The following is a 22400-nucleotide window of genomic DNA, read 5'->3' as shown; positions in this document are numbered from 1 at the left end:
AAAAAAAAAAAAAAAAAAAAAAGAAAGAAAGAAATTCTGGACTTAAATTTGACACTTGACCAATTGGACCTAACAGAAATCTATAGAATACTCCACCCGTCAACTACAGAATATACAATTCTTCTCATCTGTAAATGGAACATACTGCAAGATCAACCACATCACATGCTCAGCCATAAAGCAAGTCTCAATAAATTTTAAAAAAAGGAAGTAATATCATCCATACTCTTGGACCACAGTGGGATAAAAACAGAAATCAATATCAAGAAGAATTCTTAAAACCACATACTTACATAGAAATTAAACAACTTGTTCCTGAATGACTTTTGGGTAAACAACGAAATTAAGGCAAAAATGAAAAAAAATCCTTTTAAATGAATAAAAACAGGCTGGGCATGGTGGCTCACACCTGGAATCCCAGCAGTTTAGGAGGCCAAGGCAAGCAGATCACCTGAGGTCAGGAGTTCGAGACCAGCCTGGCCAACATGGTGAAACCCTGTCTCTACCAAAAATATAAAAAATAGCTGAGTGTGGTGGCACACACCTGTAATCCCAGCTACTTGGGAAGCTGAGGCAGGAGAATCACTTGAACCTGGGAGGTAGATGTTGCAGTGAGCCAAGATTGTGCCACTGCACTCCAGCCTGGCCGACAGAGCGAGACTCTGTCTTATACATACATACATATGTACATACATACATACATACATACACACACACACACACACACACAATACACCAAAATCTCTGGGATGCAGCAAAAGCAGTGCTAACAGAAAAGTTCATAGTGCTAAATGCTTACCTCTAAAAGTTAGAAATATCTCAATTTAATGACATAACATCACACCTAAAGGAACTAGAAAAACAAGAACAATCCAACCCGAAAGCTAGCAGAAGGAAGGAAATAACTGAAATCAGAGCAGAACTGAACAAAATTGAGACCCTAAAATCCATACAAAGATTCAATGAAATCAAAAGTTGATTTGAAAGGATAAACAAGATTGATAGACCACTAACTAGAATAACAAAGAAAAAGAGAGATGATCCAAATAAGCACAATCAAAAATGACAAAGATGATATTACAATTGATCTTAAAAGAATACAAAAGATCTTCAGAGACTATTATGTATATCTCTATGCATACAGACTAGTATATCTAGATGAAATGGCTAAACTCCTGGAAACACACACTCTTCCAAGATTGAATCAGGAAGAAATTGAAATGCTAAACAGACCAATATTGATTTCTGAAATTGAATATGTAATAAAAAGCCTATAATCAAAAAAAGTCCTGGATCAGAGGGGTTCACAACTGAATTCTACCAGACATAAGAAGAAGAGCTAGTATCAATTCTACTGAAAGTATTCCAAAAAACTGAGGAGGAGGGACTCCTCCCTAATGCATTCTATGAAGCTAGCATCACCCTGATGCCAAAACCTGGCAGAAATACAACAAAAAAAGAAAGTGACAGGCCAATATCACTGATGAATATAGATGCAAAAATCTTTATCAAACTACTAGTAAACCAAATCAGGCAGCACATCAGAGTTAATTCACTATAATCAAGTCTGCTTCATTCCTAGGATGCAAGGTTGGCTCAACATACACAAGTCAATATACATGATTCATCACATAAAGAGAATTAAAAACAAAAACCATATGATCATATGAATAGACATGAAAAAAAAACCTTTCCATAAAATTCAACATCCCTTCATGGTAAAGATCCTCAAGAAATGAAGGATAGAAGGAATACACCTCAAAATAATAAGACTCATCTATGACAAACAAATCGCTGGAAGCATTCCCCTTGAAACTGGAACAAGACATGGATGCCCACTCTTATCACTCCTATTCAACATAGTACTGGAAGTCCTGGCCAGAGCAGCCAGTTCAGAGAAATAAATAAAAGACATCCAAATAGAAAAAAAAGTCAAAATATCTCTCTTTACTGATCATATGATTGTATAGTCAGAGAACCCTTAAAGACTCTGCCAAAAGCCTCCTGGAATTGATAAAATAACTTCAGTAAAGTTCCAGGATACAAAATCAATGTACAAAATGTAGTAGCATTTCTACACACTAGTAACATTCAAGCTGAGAGCCTAATCAAAAACATAATCTCATTTACAATAGACAAACACACACACACACACACACACACACACACACACACACACACACAAATACCTAAGAATATATCTAACCAAAAAGGTAAAATATCTCTACAAGGAGAACTACAAAAACACTGCTGAAAACAATTACGGATGACACAAACAAATGGGAAAACATTCCTTGCTCATGGATTGGAAGAATCAACATAGGAGTTGAACAATGAGAACACATGGACAGAGGGAGGGGAACATCACACACCAGGGCCTGTTGTGGGGTGTAGGGCTAGGGGAGGGATAGCATTAGGAGAAATACCTAATGTAGATGATGGGTTGATGGGTGCAGCAAACCACCATGGCACGTGTATACCTATGTAACAAACCTGCACATTCTGCACATGTATCCCAGAACTTAAAGTATAATTTTAAAAAATGACCACACAGCTCAAAGCAGTCTATAGACTCTATTCCCATCAAACTACCAATGTAATTTTCCCAGAGCTAAAAAAAAACTATTCTAAAATCCATATAGAACTGAAAAAAAGCCCAAGTAGCAAAATCAATCCTAAACAAAAGGAACAAATCCAGAGGCATCAATTACCCTACTTCAAACTATACTCTAAGCCTATGATAACCAAAACAGCATGGTACTGGTACAAAACAGACACATAGACCAATGGAACAGAATAGCAAACCCAGAAATAAAAGCCACACACCTATAACCATCTGATTTTTGACAAAGTCAACAAAAATAAGCAATGGGGAAAGGGCTCCCTATTCAATAAATGGTGCTTGGAAAGCTGGCTAGCCATATGTAGAAGAATGAAACTGGACCCCTATCTTTCACCATATACAAAAATTAACCCAAGATCAATTAAAGATTTAAATGTAAGTCCTCAAACTATAGGAGGAAAACCTAGAAAACATTATTCTGGACATGGGCCTTAGGAAAGAATTTATGACTAAGTCTTCAAAAGCAATTGCAAAAAACCAAAAATTGGCAAATGAGACCCAATTAAACTAAAGAACTTCTGCATAGCAAAAAACAAAACAAAACAAAACAAAAAAAATAAAAACAAAAACAAAACCAAACTATCAATAGAATAGAAGACAACCTACAGATTGGGAGATAATATTCCCAAACTATGCGACTGACAAAGGTCTAATATCCAGAATCTATAAGGGAATTAAACAATCAAACAAGCAAAAAATAAATAACCCCATTAAAAAATGGGTAAAAGATATGAACAGATACTTCTCAAAAGAAGACATACAAGTGGCCAACTAACACACGAAAAAAATGCTCAACATCACTAATCATCAGACAAATGAAATCAGAACCACAATGAGATACCATCTCACATTAATCAGAATAGCTATTATTTAAAAAAAAAAAAAAAAAAAACAGATGCTGGCGAGGCCGCAGAGAAAAGGGAACATTTATACACTGTTGATGGGAATGTAAATTAGTCTAGCCACTGTGGAAAGCAGTTTGGAGATTACTCAAAGCACTTTAAAACAGAACTACCTTTCAACTCAGCAATCCCATTTCTGGGTATATATACTCAAATAAAATAAATTGTTATACCAAACAGACACATGCACTCATATGTTCACTGTAGCACTATTCACAATAGCAAAGACATGGAATCAACCGAGGTGCCCATCAACAGTAGATTGGATAAAGAAAATGGGGGTACATAATACAACATGGAATACTACGTAGCCATTAAAAAAATGTCCTTTGCAGCAACGTGGATGCAGTTGGATGCCATTTTCCTAAGCAAATTAATGCAGGAATAGAAAACCAAATACCAGATGTTCTCACTTATAAATGGGAGCTAAACATTTGGTACTAATTGATGTAAAGAAGGCAACAATAGACACTGGGGACTAGTAGACGTGGTAGGTAGAAAAGGGGACAAGGGTTGAAAACCTGTTGAGTACTATGAGCAGTACCTCAGTGATGGGACAAATCATATGTCATATCTCAGCATCACACAATAGATCCATGTAACAAACCTACACATGTACCCTCTGAATCTGAAATCAAAGTTGAAATTATATTTAAAAAGGAATATACTGAAAAAAAAAGAAAGAAAAGCTCTCAAAAGAGCTGAGATTCAGAAATTCAGAGAGCAGCACAATTCTATTGTATTATTGCACTGGAGGCACTTATTTCCACCATCTCTCATGACATTTTCTGGCATCTGTGCTAAATGTAGGGGAAATATCCTTTCTGTGATTACTCTGTAGAGTTTTATCACTATTCCCTTGCTCAATAACCTTCTCCAAACTAAGCCCCCTAAATTAGATTCTTAAAATTCAGAAAAGTGCACAGAAGGTACACCTAAAACACGGAACCTACCACTCTAGAAAAAAACATTTTGTATACATTTATTTAGGAATGTGGAAAGGCATGGATATTCACAAAACTAATGCTAGAAATTCTCATCCAAAGAACCAATATAACTGATCATCTTTAGACAATGGTGTTCAACTGTCCTTTTGTCACAGTGAGGGTTTGAACAGGTATGAACTGGCTCCTGCTCACCTTTCTAGCATTACCTATAACCACTTCCAAACCACCTGCTGAGAACACATCTGATGACTTGGTGCTTTCTTGTCATCACATCTGCTGCTCCTCTTTTCTCCTCCACTGAGCTGACCCAGACTCCAACCTGACACCAGTGCCTCTCCTCTGGTCCCTAATGTGGCCCTAGCAGGACACTGTCATAATACTCATTTCATGGGATACTCATTTCACATGAGCTCCTTCCATACCTGTCTTCTCTGTGAGGTTCCCAGCATCTTAAGGTGGGGGCTTAACTTCTGTATTCATGGTACCTACATTAATGCATGACATGTAATCAGTGCTAAATTAATGTCTCCTGAATAACTGTCAGACTGTACGTACTAGCTACTTGGCACATTCACTTGAATGCTTCCACCACTAGACCAAAAAGTCCTATTCCTCCTTCAGGCTTCCCTGTTTTAGTAAACACACCTCTGCCCACGCAGACACTCGATCTAGAAACTTGGGGGGCACACAAAGCCTCCCCTCTCACTCACCCCAACAGCTAGCCCTTCTGATTCCACCTCCCAGTCTCTGGGCACTTCCGTGTCTCTGCCGTCATCTTCTGCTTGGGTGTCTACAATGCAGTCTTAAATGGTTTCCCTGCTTCTACTTTTGTCTTCCCCCAGTACATTCTCCACACAGCCACCAGACCAATCTCTTAAAGTGTAGAGAGGGTCAACCATTCCCTCATCCAGAGTCCCTACATCGTTCCCTGTAACAGAGAATAACAATAGTCCCTGACACTGGCGGGGAGATCTCACATTACTGGGCTTCCTGCTGCCTCATGTCAAGTTGCTGCCAGCGCTGGTCAGCCCTAGTCACTTGAGTCCTCCCAGATGTCAGGAATGCTCTGAGATGCTGCCTGACTCATGCATTTAGCAGTTATCAGTTCTGGGGACTTTCTTCTTCCCGCTCTCCTCTCAAGGCCTTCCTTGACCACCCCATTGAACGTGGCACCTCCTCACCCTTATCCTCTGCAGTGACTTTGGGTTTCAGAACACTATTAACTTCCTTCATAGCACTTGCTCCAAGCTATAATAAGTTTGCTTGTTTATTTACTTGTTTACTTTAGGTGTCTCTCACTGGGGGTAAGCTTCGTCGGGATAAGACTCTTTCATGTTATGTATCCATTGCATCTCTAGTATTAAAACACTGCCTGATACAGAGGAGATGTTCAGAAAACATGCAACGAGTTAAGGAATAAACAACGCAGGATAAGGCAACAGGTACATCACTTATACCACTTTCTGCATCCCGCATAACCCCAGCTCCTGATTTGCAGGAAAACTGGGGTTATACTTTCAAGATTCAGGCAGACTCAATAACCACAAAGCAATGAGGATTCATGAAGTGCCTTCTACATGATCTCATTCAAACCACACAGTAACATTATAAGGCACCCATTCTCATTATTATTATTTTGCAGATAGGAAAGAAAAGCTCTAAGACTTTAAATGATTTGCACACAGCAGATCCCAACACCTGTGGCCCACAGAAAAACGTCGGGCTGACTCCATTTGGAGCCCTGATGTTCCCCACAACCTCCTGTGGCTTCTGAGCTTTTCCCAATGGAAAAAGCTTTGGGATATTTATTCCCAAATCAATATCCTGATTTGCTAATAAACCAATCTCCTGGTTTGCTAATCCACAAGTTTACATGCCATTCTATGGTTTATGTTTTTATTCCTTCAGATGACTGTAGTTTATTTATATCAAGGTAGTGGTGGCAAGCTCTCTTTCAGTAGGAAGACATTACGTTTTTCCTGTTTAACAGTGACTTCTTCCTAAAGTTTTGCTTGGTAATTAACTCAAGCAACCAACTGTCAACGGTTTCCACAATGAAGAAATTCTTACCTCGGAATTCCAGTCCTCGAAGTTGAAAGGTGACAAGACCATTTCCAATTTCAATCAGGTGAACAAAGGCATTGAGGTCATCTGAAGCCAAAATAAAGCAATCGCCAGAGCTGTAGTTGCCCCAGCGACCAAGAACTAAGTCTCCACAGAGGGACTCCTGGAGGGTCCTTGTTAAGTGTTCATAAAAAATGGAATTGAGATTGTTGTCATCATTCCCTAAAGGTAGACAAGAAATATGATCAGTGAATGCCTACTTCTTGCTGTGTACCCAGACCTAGGAAACAGTGAGCTGTCATCTGATTAAGGGCAAAATCAGACTCTTTATATACATAAAAGAGAAAAGATCTGTTCTTCCCACATTTCAGTGGATTATATGGGACCCTCCTATTTTTTTCCCTTTATATTCTCTCTGTATAATTTATAGGCAATAAGCAGCATCATTTTATATATATGTGCTATAATATATAACACAAACAATCATTGCTAGTATTATGTTATATACAAATATATATTTTACATATTATAAACATATAAGTTGTTATACTATATATAAATGGATACCATTTGTTCTTAAATTATATATACATTAAAAATTCAGGTTTATTGAAGAATAATTTATGTAGGGTAAAATTCATCCATTTTAGTGTACTATTCTATGAGTCTTGAAAAATGCATATAGTCATATAGCCAGTGCTTAGAATAATGCATTCATCTGCTGTATATATGAGTGTGTTCTGTTTCACCTTTGAGTAGTACCCTCTGTATGCATGTGCTACAATTTGTCTATCCATTCATCTGCTGAAGGACACTTGGGTTGTTTCCAGTTTTGGTGATTATGGGTAAAATCACTACCAAGAGTCATGAACAGGAGTTTGTGTGAATATGACTCTCCCCATTTCTCTTGAGTAAATGCTTAGGAGCAGGACTGCTGTTCTCCAAAGCGGCTGTAACGTTTTTGCATTTCCCCAGCAGTGATTGACAGCTCTAATTCTGCATCCTTGTCAGGACTTGGAATTGTCCATTGTTGCTTGTTTGTTTAACTTTGGCCATTTTAATTGGGTGGATAATGACATCCAAGGAAGGGTGAAGGAGGAAGCAGCAAAGGAGATGGAATGATGGAATACCTTGCTTCCCAGTGGAAAGCCAGGGGTGCGTGTTGAGTGGGGGTGAAATTAGGAGTGCGTAGTGCATTTCCTATATCCTCCCTGCTGAGCCCTGACTCTTTTCCCTCCTTTCAAGGGATCTCTCAAGATGAGGGATATAAGATTTTTTAAAGAGAAGATTGGATAACATGGGAAGTCTTCCTGGTCTGTGGTCCTGTGGATGGAGTAAGCATTGGGAGAAGCCTAGGAAAAATGTTCACGTTCACGACTTTTATTTTAGGAGTAGCTTTTCTTTAGGAGAGGAAATTATGGCTCTGGAAAGCCATAGGCATAGTTGTCCCAAAGAGGAAATGCCTAAAGCAAAACTCAACACTCCCTTCTGGATTGTCTATTTGAGTGGAGACGGAGATTCGGGGAGGACAGGGATGAAGACCACAGATCTGACCGGAGCATCCCTGCTTTGTATCCAAGGGAACCAGGGCACAATCAGGGTGCAGAAGGCAGGGAATGGTACAAGAAGGTGAATATGCCCCAAGTGCACTTACACAAGGAAGATCACCAATCCGCCTCTAAGAAATCTACAGAATAACACTATCAAACTGTGAATATCTTTGCTGGCCACTCATGACAATTGAAAGCTGAATCAAAATTAGAGCATTTATAACCTAATTATGATTAATGGAAAGAAATTGTTCTGTGGGCTGAGTCATGCCATGTAGTCTAATAAAGTATCAGTATGCTTAATCTTCTATGCAGATGAAGCTTCCTTGACCTGCACTATATTCATTTTCTCTGATGAATCAGCATGCATTCTGAGACACTAATTAAAGGTTACTTTCAGTCTCTGGCACTTTGAAAGGAAAGGCCTGAATGAGAGAATTAGCCTTTGCTTAATTGTTCAAACTGTTCAATGTTTAAATAAAACAAAACAATTAAAATCACTAAAAGTAGAGATTCAACTCAGGGCATCTTCTTAGAACACATTGACCACACATCTGCATAATTAGATTAAAATGAGACAGCAATTATGATTCACTAACAGCACAATGTGCTTGGGAAACTGTCCCTCTGCCTCATATCAATAGGCTTGTAACATCACAGTCCCACAGCTGCACCTCAGAGATATCAGTACCTCTCCTCCCTCATTGTACTGACATGAAGTTCAACAAAAAATAAGCCTCTCTCTCCAGGTATCTCAAATTTCAAATTCTGATTTCGAATTAATCATGTATATGCAATTCAAATACAGATAATGAGCATGATACAATTGTTCCTAGGCAGATTTGGGGGCACAAAGAAGGGAGTGAGGAAGATAAAAATAGAGAATAGTTAAAATTTGCATTCTAATGTGAGGAAGGAAGAAACAGAATGGTTAAAAAAGGAGATTGATTATGGAAAGAAAAAAGTAAAATAATCTTCTAGCAGGTAAATCCTTCCATAGCTTAATGCTGACCAAAGTTTTTGAAAGCTTCTAGATCCTGGATCGTGGAATGGTTTGCCTTCAAGGACATTATCATGCTCATGTTTTTCCAAAGAATGTTTTTTTCCTAAAAGACAAATCTCAAGGTTTATAGTCTGTGTTTGAGGTTTACTACACACAAACTAAAATGTCTTGATTAACAGAGTTATCCAATACTGAGCAAGGTCCTAATCAATTCTAAACAGTGGAGCAATACACTGTCAAACCAAATCAGGATGCTTGATCAGTCTACCTACACAGTTTCATTTGACAGTCAGCATATTAACTAAGATGTGCATTGTCTCCACAATGAGTAAAGAGTGAGTATTTAATTCTTCCTTTTGAGAATCCATCCATACAGCAATAAATAGTTTAAAAAGAGAGAAGAGATCTTCTTACCTGGATCTCTTTCAATTTGGACTGCCAGTCTTGTGTTGGAATTATCCACACGCCTTGTACTAGAAGAGGCCACAAAAGGGTAGAAGGTCATGATTAGATCCCCCCAAGCGGAGGAGTTGGTTTACAGAACCAGCTGCATGAGTGGAAAATGAAAATGTGATAGAGCTCACAGGTTAAGACGATTGCTGTAGTTTTACCACACTGCAGGAAGAGAGGAGTCTCATGATAAGAAAAAGAGGGAACAGTACAAGAAACACATAGAGGGGAGAGATGAGTAGCTCTCTAATTTGGAGAGAATGGCCTTGTGTCTTAATCAATTTGGAGCCCCAGATCTGCAAAATCAAAGCAAGTATTTAGGCCGAACATGGTGGCTCATGCCTGTAATCCCAACACTTTGGGAGGCTGAGGCAGGCGGATCATTTGAAATCAGGAGCTTGGTACCAGCCTGGCAAACAGTGCAAAACCCCACCTCTACTAAAAATCCAAGAAGATTAGCCAGGTGTGGTGGTGCACTCCTATAATCTCAGCTACTTGGGAGGCTGAGGGAGGAGAATTGCTTGAACCCAGGAGGTCAAGGTCACAGTGAGCCGGGATTGCACCACTGCACTCCAGCCTGGGTGACAGAGTGAGAATCTGCCTTAAAAAAAAAAAAAAAAAAAAAAAAGCAAGTGTTAAACTGCCAATATGCCATCCCTCTCTTTCAGAACTTGAGAACAGTGTCCAAATAGATATCTTTCTCTTTAAATTGATTTCAGGAAATGGTGATGAGTAGTCAACATCTCCACCACCTGCTTTCAAGAGCTGGGTATACTCTTATAGACCTTTCTTAGGTTGAACCATGAGAATGAAAGCTCTTAGATCATCTGCAGCCATGGTAACAAGTGGCCACTGGAACCAGCTTTGAACCTATTCCATCATGAAAACACTCCTCAGTGCACAGCTTTTGTAAGGCAGCCAGTCCATGGCAATCCTGGCTTCTGAGAGTTAGCTGACTCACTGCAGACTTCTGAGGGGCAACTGATGAACAACAGGCTTTTCAAGTAACCTCCTATACAGATGCCGTCAACCCGCGTATGCCTCCAAAACCTCACTAGTCCTTGAACTCCACACATCCCCAAAACCCTTTGTAAGTGCACCGATCTACTCTGCTTGGAGAGGCTATGCCAGCCTACCTTTGTCCTTTTATTTCCAATATTGCGTGGTGGTCTTTAAAGAATGAAATATGAAATTGATATCAAGCCTATGAAATTGATGGCAGTCAACTGTTTATTATCACCTACAAAATGGCAATTTCATATGGTTAAATCTGATATATTAGACATTAAGAAAGGACTTCCACAAATACATCAGTATCACACATAGGGTTTACTTAAAGATCTGGGCATAATGAAGGTCCCACTGACAACTGTAGAAAGCCTGGTCTTGAACACATCCGGCTCCTGCTTTTTCTTTTTCTTTTCTTTTCTTTTTTGAGGCGGAGTCTCGCTGTGTCGCCAGGCTGGAGTGCAGTGGTGCAATCTCAGCTCACTGCAACCTCCGCCTCCTGGGTTCAAGCGATTCTCCTGCCTCAGCCTCCCAAGCAGCTGGGATTACAGACACGCGCCACACATCCAGCTAATTTTTCTATTTTTAGTACAGGCGGGGTTTTACCATGCTGGCCAGGATGGTCTCGGTCTGCCTTGGCCTCCCAAAGTGCTGGGATAACAGTTGTGAGCCACCGCGCCTGGCCAGCTCCAGCCTTTTCTATCACTCTGCCCTTTGCTTTCTTTGTTCCAACCCTGTTGGTTTTCCTTTTCCACCCCTTCAACATGCCCAGACCTCTTAGCCCTGTTGCTCTTTCCTCTCCAGTAGCCTTTGCAAATGTTCCCTCTATTTAGGGATCCCTTTCCATTCCCACTCATTTTTCCTCATTGATTCCTCTTATCCTTCAAGTCTCAGCTCAAGTATCACCTTCTCAGGGAAGCTGCCTTGACTCCTGTGCTGCGTGAGATTCCTTTGTCGTGTTCTCTTTCACGCATTGTACCTGTACCTCTCTTTTGGAGCACTTGTCAAGGCTAACGTCAATCATAACGATGACAGCTAACATTTATGTAGCACTTGCTTGTGTCATGTGCCTGTTCTAAGTACTTTATATGTATTAGCTTATTATTGCCTCAAAACTACCCTCTGAGGTAGTTTTATGCCCATTCTCACAGCGGATGAGGCAGAGGCACAGAGAAATTAAGTAGAGTGTTCAAGGTCACAGATCTAACAGGTGGTACAGCCAGAATACGACCTAGGGAGGCTGGCTCAGGAGCCTTTACTTTACACCACATCATACATCTCTTTGTGTAATTATCTGATTATATCTGACTCTTACATCAGTCCCTAAGTACCATGAGAGTAAGTTTGTTGCTCACAACTGGCACATAGTAGTCACTCAATAAATATTTGCAGAATAAATTATTGAATGGTCAAAAATAAGGCTACTTCTGAAGTTTTTGTCCCTATAATATTTGCTAAGAAGAAAGACTAGCTGCCAGTCAACGCTGCATATGTGGCTTATGTTTAAACATGATCATTGACATATTCTGTATAATTTAACAAATGACAAGCACTTATCAGAAATGGTGCTTAAGAAGAAACCTAAGAATGCAGCCTTCTTTTGTGAACTTGTCTTTTGGGAATCAAAACAGATAAAAAGATATTTGGTTGGAATTTTGGGAATCAAAACAGATAAAAAGATATTTGGTTGGAACTATAATTTGAATAAATGAAAAGGCATGTCTTCAGAAAAAAAAAAGTATTCTTTCCTTTCCTGTATGTCTTAGACATTTGAGAACCATCTAGGCAAGATCCTGTTGCATTCTGTGATGCTACGGATGGGCTGGAAAGAAGAAACACTGCATTACATTTCAGAAAGGCTGTGAACCCCAGCATGCTGTTCTATCACAGCTTCAGTTTTCCTTACAAATACTCCCACAGCAGCTTTGAAAAATAAAAGATCTCAGGGTAGCAGAAAATAGAGCAAACAACAAAATTCTTTCTAATGAAGGCTGAAATCCCATGTCTGCAGAGTTAGTCCCTAAATGGAATTTTAATTTCACCTTAAGACCTACCACAAATGGAATTCTCAAGCAGCAGAATAAACAATTTTTAAAGGAGGATTAAGACAAAAGAAAGTCATTTGCTAAACTCCTTAGGGAACTAAAACATCTTCTAAAACTATGTTCACTGGAAAGCTATCTTTTCAGAAGCCTGTAGAACACAGTCTAAATTCTGAGGAGCAATAACTAAGCTAAGCTGCCTGTGTACCCCTAGGACCTCTGGCTCTCCACATATTCTCTAAGAGGGTGGACTGTCAGCCACACTGGGTAATTTGAGTTTTCTCCAGTGCTTTCCTCCTATAAATTTGGTGCTTACCCCTCAAAGGTGCTAATTAGCTCAGTAATTGGATTTCTGCCTTAACTGTCCAATCAAATGAACATCAGCTCTGTAGCTCAAAGAGGAAACAGGGCTTATAACTCACTTCCCAATCTCAGTGGGAACATGCAATCCTGGTACACATTAGGCATGTGTGTGGATGCATGCTGTTCCTAGCATTTGCCTGACAAAGTCACTGTGCATTGCTGGGTAATGCTGTCCTGAGCACTACAGAACAAGAGTGGTGTAACAGGACTCTCCAGAGAAGTTGACTTACTGAGAAACACCCCTCTTTTATGTTAATATGAAATGCAGAGAGCAGAGCTGTCTTCTTCCCTTCAAACTTGGCCTTCCCACCCCCTGGTCAGTCCCTCTAGGTCAAGCACCTTCTGTCTCAGTTTCATCTGAGCAACTTAAGTAATTTAAAAGTAATTTTCTTTATTGACAATGCTTCAAATTCCCCTTTGTCAGTACACACAGTCTATGGTAAAAGTTGTCTCATTTTTTTAGTGAGGAAATGTTGCTGGCCAGAGTGAGAAGTTTGGTGGGGGTCTGTTCATATAGCAAATCCAAGATGGAGCTAAAAATAGACTGATTCTATTCATAGGCAGGGCAACCTTAAAGAAATCTGGACAATGAGAAGGCAGCCAGAGTTTAAATACAGGGACACTGTTTCCTTTAAAACTGATTATATGCACAAGGTACACCTGGGTTTGTTTTTCCGTCTTTCATTGCTGTGCCACTAACAATCGTATTAGCTCTTGCAAAGTCAGTGGCACTCTGCTGTCACCATGCAACATCAGAATGATTTGTTATGAGACATTTCCTGAGGACATACTGCCGTATACCCATCAGGGTGGGCACTACCTGGGGCCAGGCCCTTCAGGTGACCTCCAGTCTTACTGGGCCTGAGTTTTGACTTTTCATACATTTGCCCTACAAGACCACAAAGCATAGCTCAGTTTGGCTGTTTCTTTTTTCAGGTTTGGCAAATGATCTTGAATAAAAATGGCTATGAGCGTTGGGTGCTTTCCTTCTACTGGATTTTTATCTGAATTTTCAGTACTTTGAAGATTTTGAACAACCAACAACTTTGAGTTTTAAGAAAGTTTTGTTGGTTCTTTTCTTTATATTTCTTTTTTGTTGTTGTTGTTTTGTATTTGTTTGTTTTTTTGAGACAGTCTTACTCTGTCACCCAGGCTGGAGTACAGTGGCGCAATCTTGGCTCACTGCAACCTCTGCCTCCTGGGTTCAAGTGATTCCCCTGCCTCAGCCTCCCGAGTAGCTGGGATCGCAGGCATGCACCACCACTCCCACCTAATTTCTGTATTTTTAGTAGGGACGGGGGTTTCACCATGTTGGCCAGGCTGGTCTCGAACTCCTGACCTCAGGTGATCCACCTGCCTCGGCCTCCCAAAGTGCTGGGATTATAGGCATGAGCCACTGTGCCTGGCCCTTTTCTTCATATTTTACCCAGTTTTCTTTAGTTGCCCTCACTAAGGACAATTGGTTGTAAATACCCAGCATGTCATTACTAGAAATTGAACTACTATTGTAGTTTGTAAGAATTATGAAAGGGTGAGCTCCTTTTTAATTGTCTAATATATAATCAGTGTTTCTTCATATTCCATGGGCACCTGGAAAGGTTTTTTTCTTTTTCTATATGTATGTGTGTTTGTGCATGTGTGTATACATGCATGTGTGTATATATTCTGTAATATATATTGAAGCTACATTATTATGTTATTTATTTCTCCTGTATCCTTATCTAATTTTTGATCACTTGATGGGTCATGAACTAAGAAAAGTGAGTCACATTTTCTACCACTACTGTGTTTTTAGTTTTTAAATAAAATTTCCTTTTTTTTCTTATAAGTTGTACTATGTGACTTAAGGCATTGATATCCATAGTTTATATTTTCATTGTGAATTTTAGTCTTTGACATTATAAAATGTTTTTAATCCTAATGGTTTTTGCCCCAAATACATCTGTGTTCAATATTAAGCCACAACAGTAGCTTTAATTTGTTTGCACTTGCCTAATGCTTTCACCTACTCTTTGATTTTCAGCTTTTCCAAGTCACCATATTTAAGGTATGTCTTTTCGCTGGGTGTCCAGGCAGATGTATTTGGTCATATTCCATCTTCATAGTTTATATTATTATGCTCTCTAATTGTATTGTTTCTTTGATTTTTAAACACATTACACTATAGTCTGATTATAAAATTATAAAGACAATACTACAGAATCAGAAATCATAAGACGATACTACGAACAACTTTGTGCCAATAAATTTGAAAACATAAATGAAATAGGTAAACTCCTATAAAGATGTAACATACTAAAAGTAACTCCAGAATAAAAACAAAAGAAGAGGCTGGGCACAGTGGCTCATGCCTATAATCTCAGCAATTTGGGAGGCTGAGGTGTGTGGATCATTTGAGGTCAGGAGTTTCGAGACCAGCCTGGCCAACATAGTGAAATGCCGGTCTCTACTAAAAATATGAAAATTAGCTGAACGTGGTGGCACACCCTTGTAATCCTAGCTATTCAGAAGGCGGAGGCAGAAGAATCACTTGAACCTGGGAGGCAGAGGCTGCAGTGAGCCAAGATTGTGCCACTGCACTCCAGCCTGGGAGACAGAGCAAGACTCTGTCTCAACATAAAAACAAAAAAAAAAAAAAGAAAGAAGAAAGAAAAAGAAAAAAATAGCCCTGTATTGTTAAACAAGTAGAATCAGTAGTTAAATAAATACCCAAACATACAAAAGTACACATATTTGATGGGAATGATTTTTTTAAAAAAGGGAAAAAAGGTGAAGGAAGAAAGAGAGGCAGGGAAAGAGAATGAGAGTGGGGGACAGAAAAGAGAGCTAATGCAAGTTAACCACACTGAAAAATACGAGTACAATGACATATTACTCCATTGCTGCTGTGTAGAATTCTTCTATTGGTCATACATACTGTTATTAATGAGTATGCATTCTTTCTGTTGCTTCTGAATGCTTTTAAGATCTTTTTTGATATTAGTGCTCTGAAACCTCACTATTTTGTGTAGAAATATGAATTTATTTTAGTTTGTTATGGTCATGACTTAGATTCCTGAATCTGAGGATTTATGTCTTTCATCAATTTTAAAAATTTTCCATTATTTTCTCTTAAAATTGTGCTTCTCCCTGTTTGTTTTATGCCTTCTTCCAGGAACTTCTAGATTTCTAGTTGACATCTTTCATTTTGTTCTCTAACTCTCTTTTAACTTCCCTGGAATATTTCCCATTCTTTATCTTTCTCTGCTGCATTCTGGCCAGTTTTCTTAGATTGAGTGCTTTCTAGTTTAGCTGTGTTTAATTTACTATTTAACTTGTCTATTACACTATACATTTTAATGACTATATGCACTGATTTTTATAAGTCATTTGTTCCAATTTGTCATTTTTTCATAACATCTTGGCCTTTTAGTTTTATTTCTTCTTATACAACTTTTTATTCTAAATATATATATGATTACTTCTTTACTTATCTTTAGTTTTGGATAGTCAAAATCTGCTATTTATTTTATTTCCTGGTTCTTGTTCATGATGAATATTTTTCTTTTGTATTCTGTAGTACTGGATTGGGAGCTCCTTTCCAGTCAGTTTTTATTGTGGAATTAGTTGAAGACATGTCATGTCCTTTAAGAATAATTTTACATTGCCTTCATCAGCAACTCTAGGGGTATTACACACCAGTACCATTTTTGTGTTAACTTCTCAACGTGACAGTTTCCAAATATGGGTAGTATAGTTTTGAACTCCAAGCCCACATGTGACAAAAGATTAGTAATGTTCATTTACCACGGAGACTTGTTCCCACTCTTCCCTCTCTCTGACCGGTTGAGATTCCTTATTCCTTTTCTGTGTTGGGTGTTTCACTTCTTCACTGATGGGGCAGACCTTCAGGGCTCCAGCTTTATGTGGAAGTCTTAGTTGAAACTTTTTTCTGCTTCTATAGGACTAACGCTTCATCACCTAGCCTGGCATAGATTTTAAAATGTCAGCCCCTATGTTACTGAGACTCAGAGCCCCGACTCACCACCCACCCCATTCTTCCCAGGCAGTGATACCGGGTTTTGCTGTTTACTGCTCCCTCTTTCTTTCTAGCCCTTGGAAATTTTCTAACTTTATTATTATGCTCAAACATGTATCTAAGAGGTATTTTACAACCTATCATTTTTTTTGATACTTTTAGCAGGTGGAAAAGTTTTGAGATTATCTAGTCTGCTACATCTCTGGAACTGAAAACTTCTAAACCAGATCTTCATAAAGAAAAGATAATACAAGTTAGTCATACTGAAAAATAGAAGTACAACTACATATTACTCCACTGTTGCTGTGTAGAAGTCTTCTACTGGTTTTTGTGAGTTTTAGTCTTAGTTATACAACTTTTTAGTTTTAGTCTTAGTTATACAACTTTTCAAAGTAATTATTAAGTTAAAAAACTATTTTTTTTTTCATTTTATGTTTATAAAGCTTGCTGAGTTTTATACTACTCTCTCCACAAGGATCTTATTATGACAGGGACTGAATCAACATTTTTTCTCTCTGTTGACATTCCCTTAATGCTTCTCTGGTCTCCTCTATTCTCCTATAGATAAACTATAAAATACGCTCAGCAACCACACTGTATTCAGCCTACCTCAAGGTGAAGTTTCTAAGATTCTGTGTAAACATACATGTGTGCTCACAGGCAGCCATATGGGCATGAAGCAATTTTCTTACCCCCTAATGTTATTGTAAAAGTCTATTTCCTGAAAGTCTATTTGAGGCCTGCAATGAAAGAATACCCTATACAGAATACTGGTATCCAAAATATTATGTTTTCATCATACCATATGAATCTGCAGTAGAGAAAGCTAAGCATGAATAAGAACAATGAATACATGCAGATTGGCTCTATTCTTCCGGAAAGATGGAGTTGGTGTATTTTTCCTTATTCCTCTACTTGGTACACGAAAACCCTGGATTTTACATATAGTAAAAACACCTTCTGAAAGGTAAAAGGAAAAGCAGACCATCTGGGCATCATGGGATCCAAGGAAAACAATGTGGTGAGTTTCTCTGTTTTCTTTTGCCTCATATAGCCCAGAAACACCTACAGAAGCAAAAGAAAAAAAAAAAAGCATCAACAAATCCCTGATCTATCTAGCCTGAGAGTCAGGAAAGGCGCAGCCTAACAAGACAGAAAACTGTAGGTCATAACCTCTCTGTAACAGCCAAATACCACAGATAAAACCATAGCCCTCTGCCTATCTGTACCAGTGACGGAAACAGGAGGGAGACAAATTCCTAGGCAGATAGGGGTGGGTCCCTGGCGAAACCCAACCTTCAAACCAAAGACAAATTAAAGCCTGGAAACCAAGCTGCCAGTTCTGGGTAAAGTCCCCAACTTTAGTGAGAACTTCCTCCATGCCTTTCAGCCAACTGAATGGTGCTTTTTGACCAATCAGCATGCATTCCCCCATTCCGAGCCCATAAAAACCCTGGACTCAGCCACACTTTGGGACTACCCAGCTTTGGGTAGGGGGTACCCACTTAGGGTCCCCTCTCTGCTGAGAGCTGTTCCGTCACTCAGTAAAACTCTTCTCTGCCTTGTTCAGTCTCTGACCGTCTACATAACCTCATTCTTCTCGGACACAGGACAAAATCCTGGGACCCGCCAAATGACGGGTGTGAAAAGCACTGTCACGCATCCCTGACCAGTGCGCTGTTGGCAGTGACATGCTCTTGTTCACTGGACCATGGGAAAGAAGAGCTGTGATCCTTCGGGGGACCCAGACCTCCAGGCTTCCTGAGCTAGAGCGGTGACAAAGCTATAACACCCTCCTGGGGCTTTTTCTAGTTGCTGGCATCTCTGAGTTTTTGGGTGCTACCATATTCCCCTCATCCAGCGAGGGTGCTTAAGGCAGAAGCTACTTGTGGTATGCCTGGTCCAGCTGCAGCCTCACATGAAGGAGGCATCTGTGCTGGCATCTGGAGCCGCCTGCCCGGCCCCACTGCAGCAGCCTGTGTGCCTGGCTGTGCACTGTGTTCAGACCTCACACCCATTTGCCCACACACCCCTCACCATTCTACCCAGGATGTGGGAACCAGGCCAGTAGTGCAAACCGAGCTTGGGCTGAATGGGCAGAGCCTGGTGAAGTGGCCCCCCAAAGAATCCTGTGTCACCAGCAAAGACTGAGTGAAGAACCTAGACTTCCTCCCTTGCCAGGCAATAATAAGGTGCCCCTTCCCTTCCTGCTGAGATGGTGTCAAAAGAGACTGAGTTCGGACTTTCATAATTTTCCTGGGTAAGGAGGCCACATGGGGAGCAGTAATGAAGTGCTGCTATCCCTCCCATTCAGAAAAGTATCAATAAAGGCTTAGTGGGGAACCTGAACTCCTACCCCCTATCAAGCAATAACAAGAAACTTTCTACCCTCTCCCATCTCAGGAGTCAATAGAGGCTGAGTAGGGAACCTGGACATCTAACCCCATCTGAAAGTAACAAAGCAGCAGTTCCTTTTCTCCTGTCAGAACGGTGTCAGTAACAGCTAGCTGAAACAAAGGTGTAAATATTATCCAGAGGCTCATAATACATAATAGCACCCAAAATGTCCAGAGTTCAAAAGAAAACTACTTATAATCAGAAACAAACAGGAAGATCTTGAAATGAATTTAAAAAGACAATACATGCCAAAATTGAGATGATGAAATTATCTGACAAATATTTTAAATTAGCCATCATAAAAATGTTTCAATGAGCAATTAAGATCACTTGAAATCAATGAAGAAATAGAGCTTCAGCAAAAAAAAAAAAAAAAAAAAGAGAAAGCCTTGGCAAAGAAATAGAAGAAATAAAGAAGAATCAAATAGAAATTGTACAACTGAAAAATACAATAACTACTTTTTTTTTTTGAGACAGAGTCTTGCTCTGTCATCCAGGCTGAAGTGCAGTGGCACCGTCTCAGCTTATTGTAACCTTTGCCTCCAGGGTTCAAGTGATTCTCCCACCTCAACCTCCCAAGTAATTGGGACTACAGGTGTGTGCCACCACACCTGGCTAATTTTTGTATTTTAATAGAGATGGGGTTTCATCATGTTGGCCACGCTGGTCTGGAACTCCTGAGCTCAAGTGATCCATTCTTTTATAGTGCCCACAGAGAGTGCACCAAGATAGACCATTTTTCTGGGACATAAAATGATCTCCACAAATTCTCAAAAATGAAATCATACAGAGTTTGTTCTCCAATCAGAATGGACTTAAACTAGAAATACATAACACAAAGAAAACAGGAAAATATCCAAACATTTGGAAACTGAACAGCACATTTGTTTTGAATTAGCAAGTAGATTAAAAACTATGACCTACGCTGCCTACAAGAAATACACTTCAAATATAGTAACATAGCCCAACTGAAAATAAAAAATGAAATATATGTACTATGCAAACATTAATCAAAGAAAAGCAGAAATGGCTATGCTAATATCAGATAAAGTAGACTCCATAACAAAGAAGTTTACCAAAGACAGAAATGAACATTGTATGATAAGAGGGTTAATCCAGCAAGAAAACACATCAGTCCTAAATATGTATAAGTCAAACAACTCAATTGCAACATATGTGAACCCAAAACTGATAGAACAGAAAAAACAGACAAATCCACAATTATAGACAGAGACTTAAACACCCATGTCTTAACAACTGATAAAAAGGCCAGACAGAAAATCAACGATAATATAGGAGAACTCAATAACACTATCAACAAACATTACCTATTCAACATTTATTGCACACTCCACCCAACAATGGTAGACGACGCATTCTTTTATGGTGCCCACAGAGAGTGCACCAAGATAGATCATTTTTCTGGGAAATAAAATGATCTCCACAAATTCTTAAAAAATGAAATCATCCAGAGTTTGTTCTCCAACCATAATGGACTTAAACTAGAAATACATAACACAAAGAAAATAGGAAAATGTCCAAACATTTGGAAACTGAACAGCACAGTTCTAAATAAACCATGGGTCAAAGATAAAGTTTCAATAGAAATGGAAATACACACACACACACACACACACACACACAAAGAGAAAGAAAAAAAAGAAATGGAAATACATTGAACTGAAAGAAAATGGAAATAAAGGTATCAAGATTTATCAAACACAGCTAAGGCAGTATTGGAAGAGAAATTTATAGCACTAAACATACACATTAAAAAAGTATCACACTCGTAGTCTATGGTCCCACCCCAAGAATCTAGAAAAAGAACAGCAAAGAAAACCTGAAGCAAGCACAATAAATGAAATAAAGAGCAAAAACCAATGAAATTGAAAAACAGATGAGAAAATCAAAGAGCAAAGAGCTGGTTCTTTGAAAATATCAATCAATAACATTGAAAAATCTCCAGCCAGACTGACAAAGAAAAGGGGAGAGAAAACACAAATTACAAATAACTGTATATACTGCAGACACTGCAGGTATCAAAAAGACAATAGGGAATATTACAAATAATTTTACACGCATGAATTTTAAAACCTAGATGAAATGGAGTAATTCCTCAAAAAACTCAGTAATTACCATAACTTGCTCATTATGAAATACATAATTTTAAAAGCCTGTAACTATTAATGCCATTTAATTAGTAGCTTAAAAACTCCCCCCCACATGAATCTCTAAGCTCTGAAGGCTTCACTGAAGATTCTACCACATATTTAAAAAAGAACTAACAATAATTATACTTAACCTCTTTCAGAAATTATAGAAGGAAGAGACACTTTCCTATTTATTTCATGAAGCTAGTATTACCCTGATACAAACACCTGGCAAAAACAGCATGAAAAAATTAAAATTAAAGATCAATGTCTTCCATGAATATAAATCCAAAAATCCTTAAAAATATATTGCAAATAAAATTCAGCAATATATAAAAACAATTATATACCATGACAAAGTAGGTTTATCTTAGGGATGCAAGACTGGTTCAATGCACAGAAATCAGTCAATATAATCCACCATACTCACATGGTAAAGAGGAAAAATCACATATTCATGTAGATAAACACAGAAAAAGCAATTGACAAGACCCAATACTATTCATGATTTTTTTTTAAAAGCTCAGAAAATAGAATTATACAGGAATTTCCTCACTTGATAAAGATCATCTAAAAAAACCTACAGCAACACTGTACTTAATGGTGAAAAACTGAATTACTTCCCACAAGATTGGGAAAACTGCAAGGATGTCCACTTTAGCTGCTCTTAATCTCTTTATTTATTTTTTAACTTTTAAGTTCAGGGGTACATATGCAGAGTTGTCATATAGGTAAACTTGTGTCATGAGGGTTTGTTGTATAGATTATATCATCACCCAGGTGTTAAGCCTAGTACCCATTAGCCATTTTTCCTGATCCTCTCCCTCTTCTTACCCTCCACCCTCTGATAGGTCCCAGTGTGTGTTCTCCCCGTGTCCATGTG

At 38.8% G+C, this 22400-nt stretch overlaps 1 protein-coding gene across 1 annotated transcript in view; it reads right to left on the bottom strand.

Moving 5' to 3' along the window:
- Window positions 1-22400, bottom strand: part of PCNX2 (pecanex 2) — a 295611-nt gene that overhangs the window by 46815 nt on the left and 226396 nt on the right. Inside the window, exons 25-26 of the mRNA XM_017857713.1 lie at window positions 9504-9562; window positions 6543-6758 (exon numbers count right to left, since the gene is read on the bottom strand). Coding sequence (XP_017713202.1) covers window positions 6543-6758; window positions 9504-9562 — 275 coding nt within the window. The remainder of the gene's footprint in view (window positions 1-6542; window positions 6759-9503; window positions 9563-22400) is intronic.

Source organism: Rhinopithecus bieti, unplaced genomic scaffold, assembly GCF_001698545.2.
Source record: "Rhinopithecus bieti isolate Rb0 unplaced genomic scaffold, ASM169854v2 scaffold_46259, whole genome shotgun sequence".
Classification (NCBI taxonomy): Eukaryota; Metazoa; Chordata; class Mammalia; order Primates; family Cercopithecidae; genus Rhinopithecus; species Rhinopithecus bieti.
The sequence above is the reverse complement of the archived record's forward strand: the minus strand, read 5'-3'. Positions and strand labels throughout refer to the sequence as shown.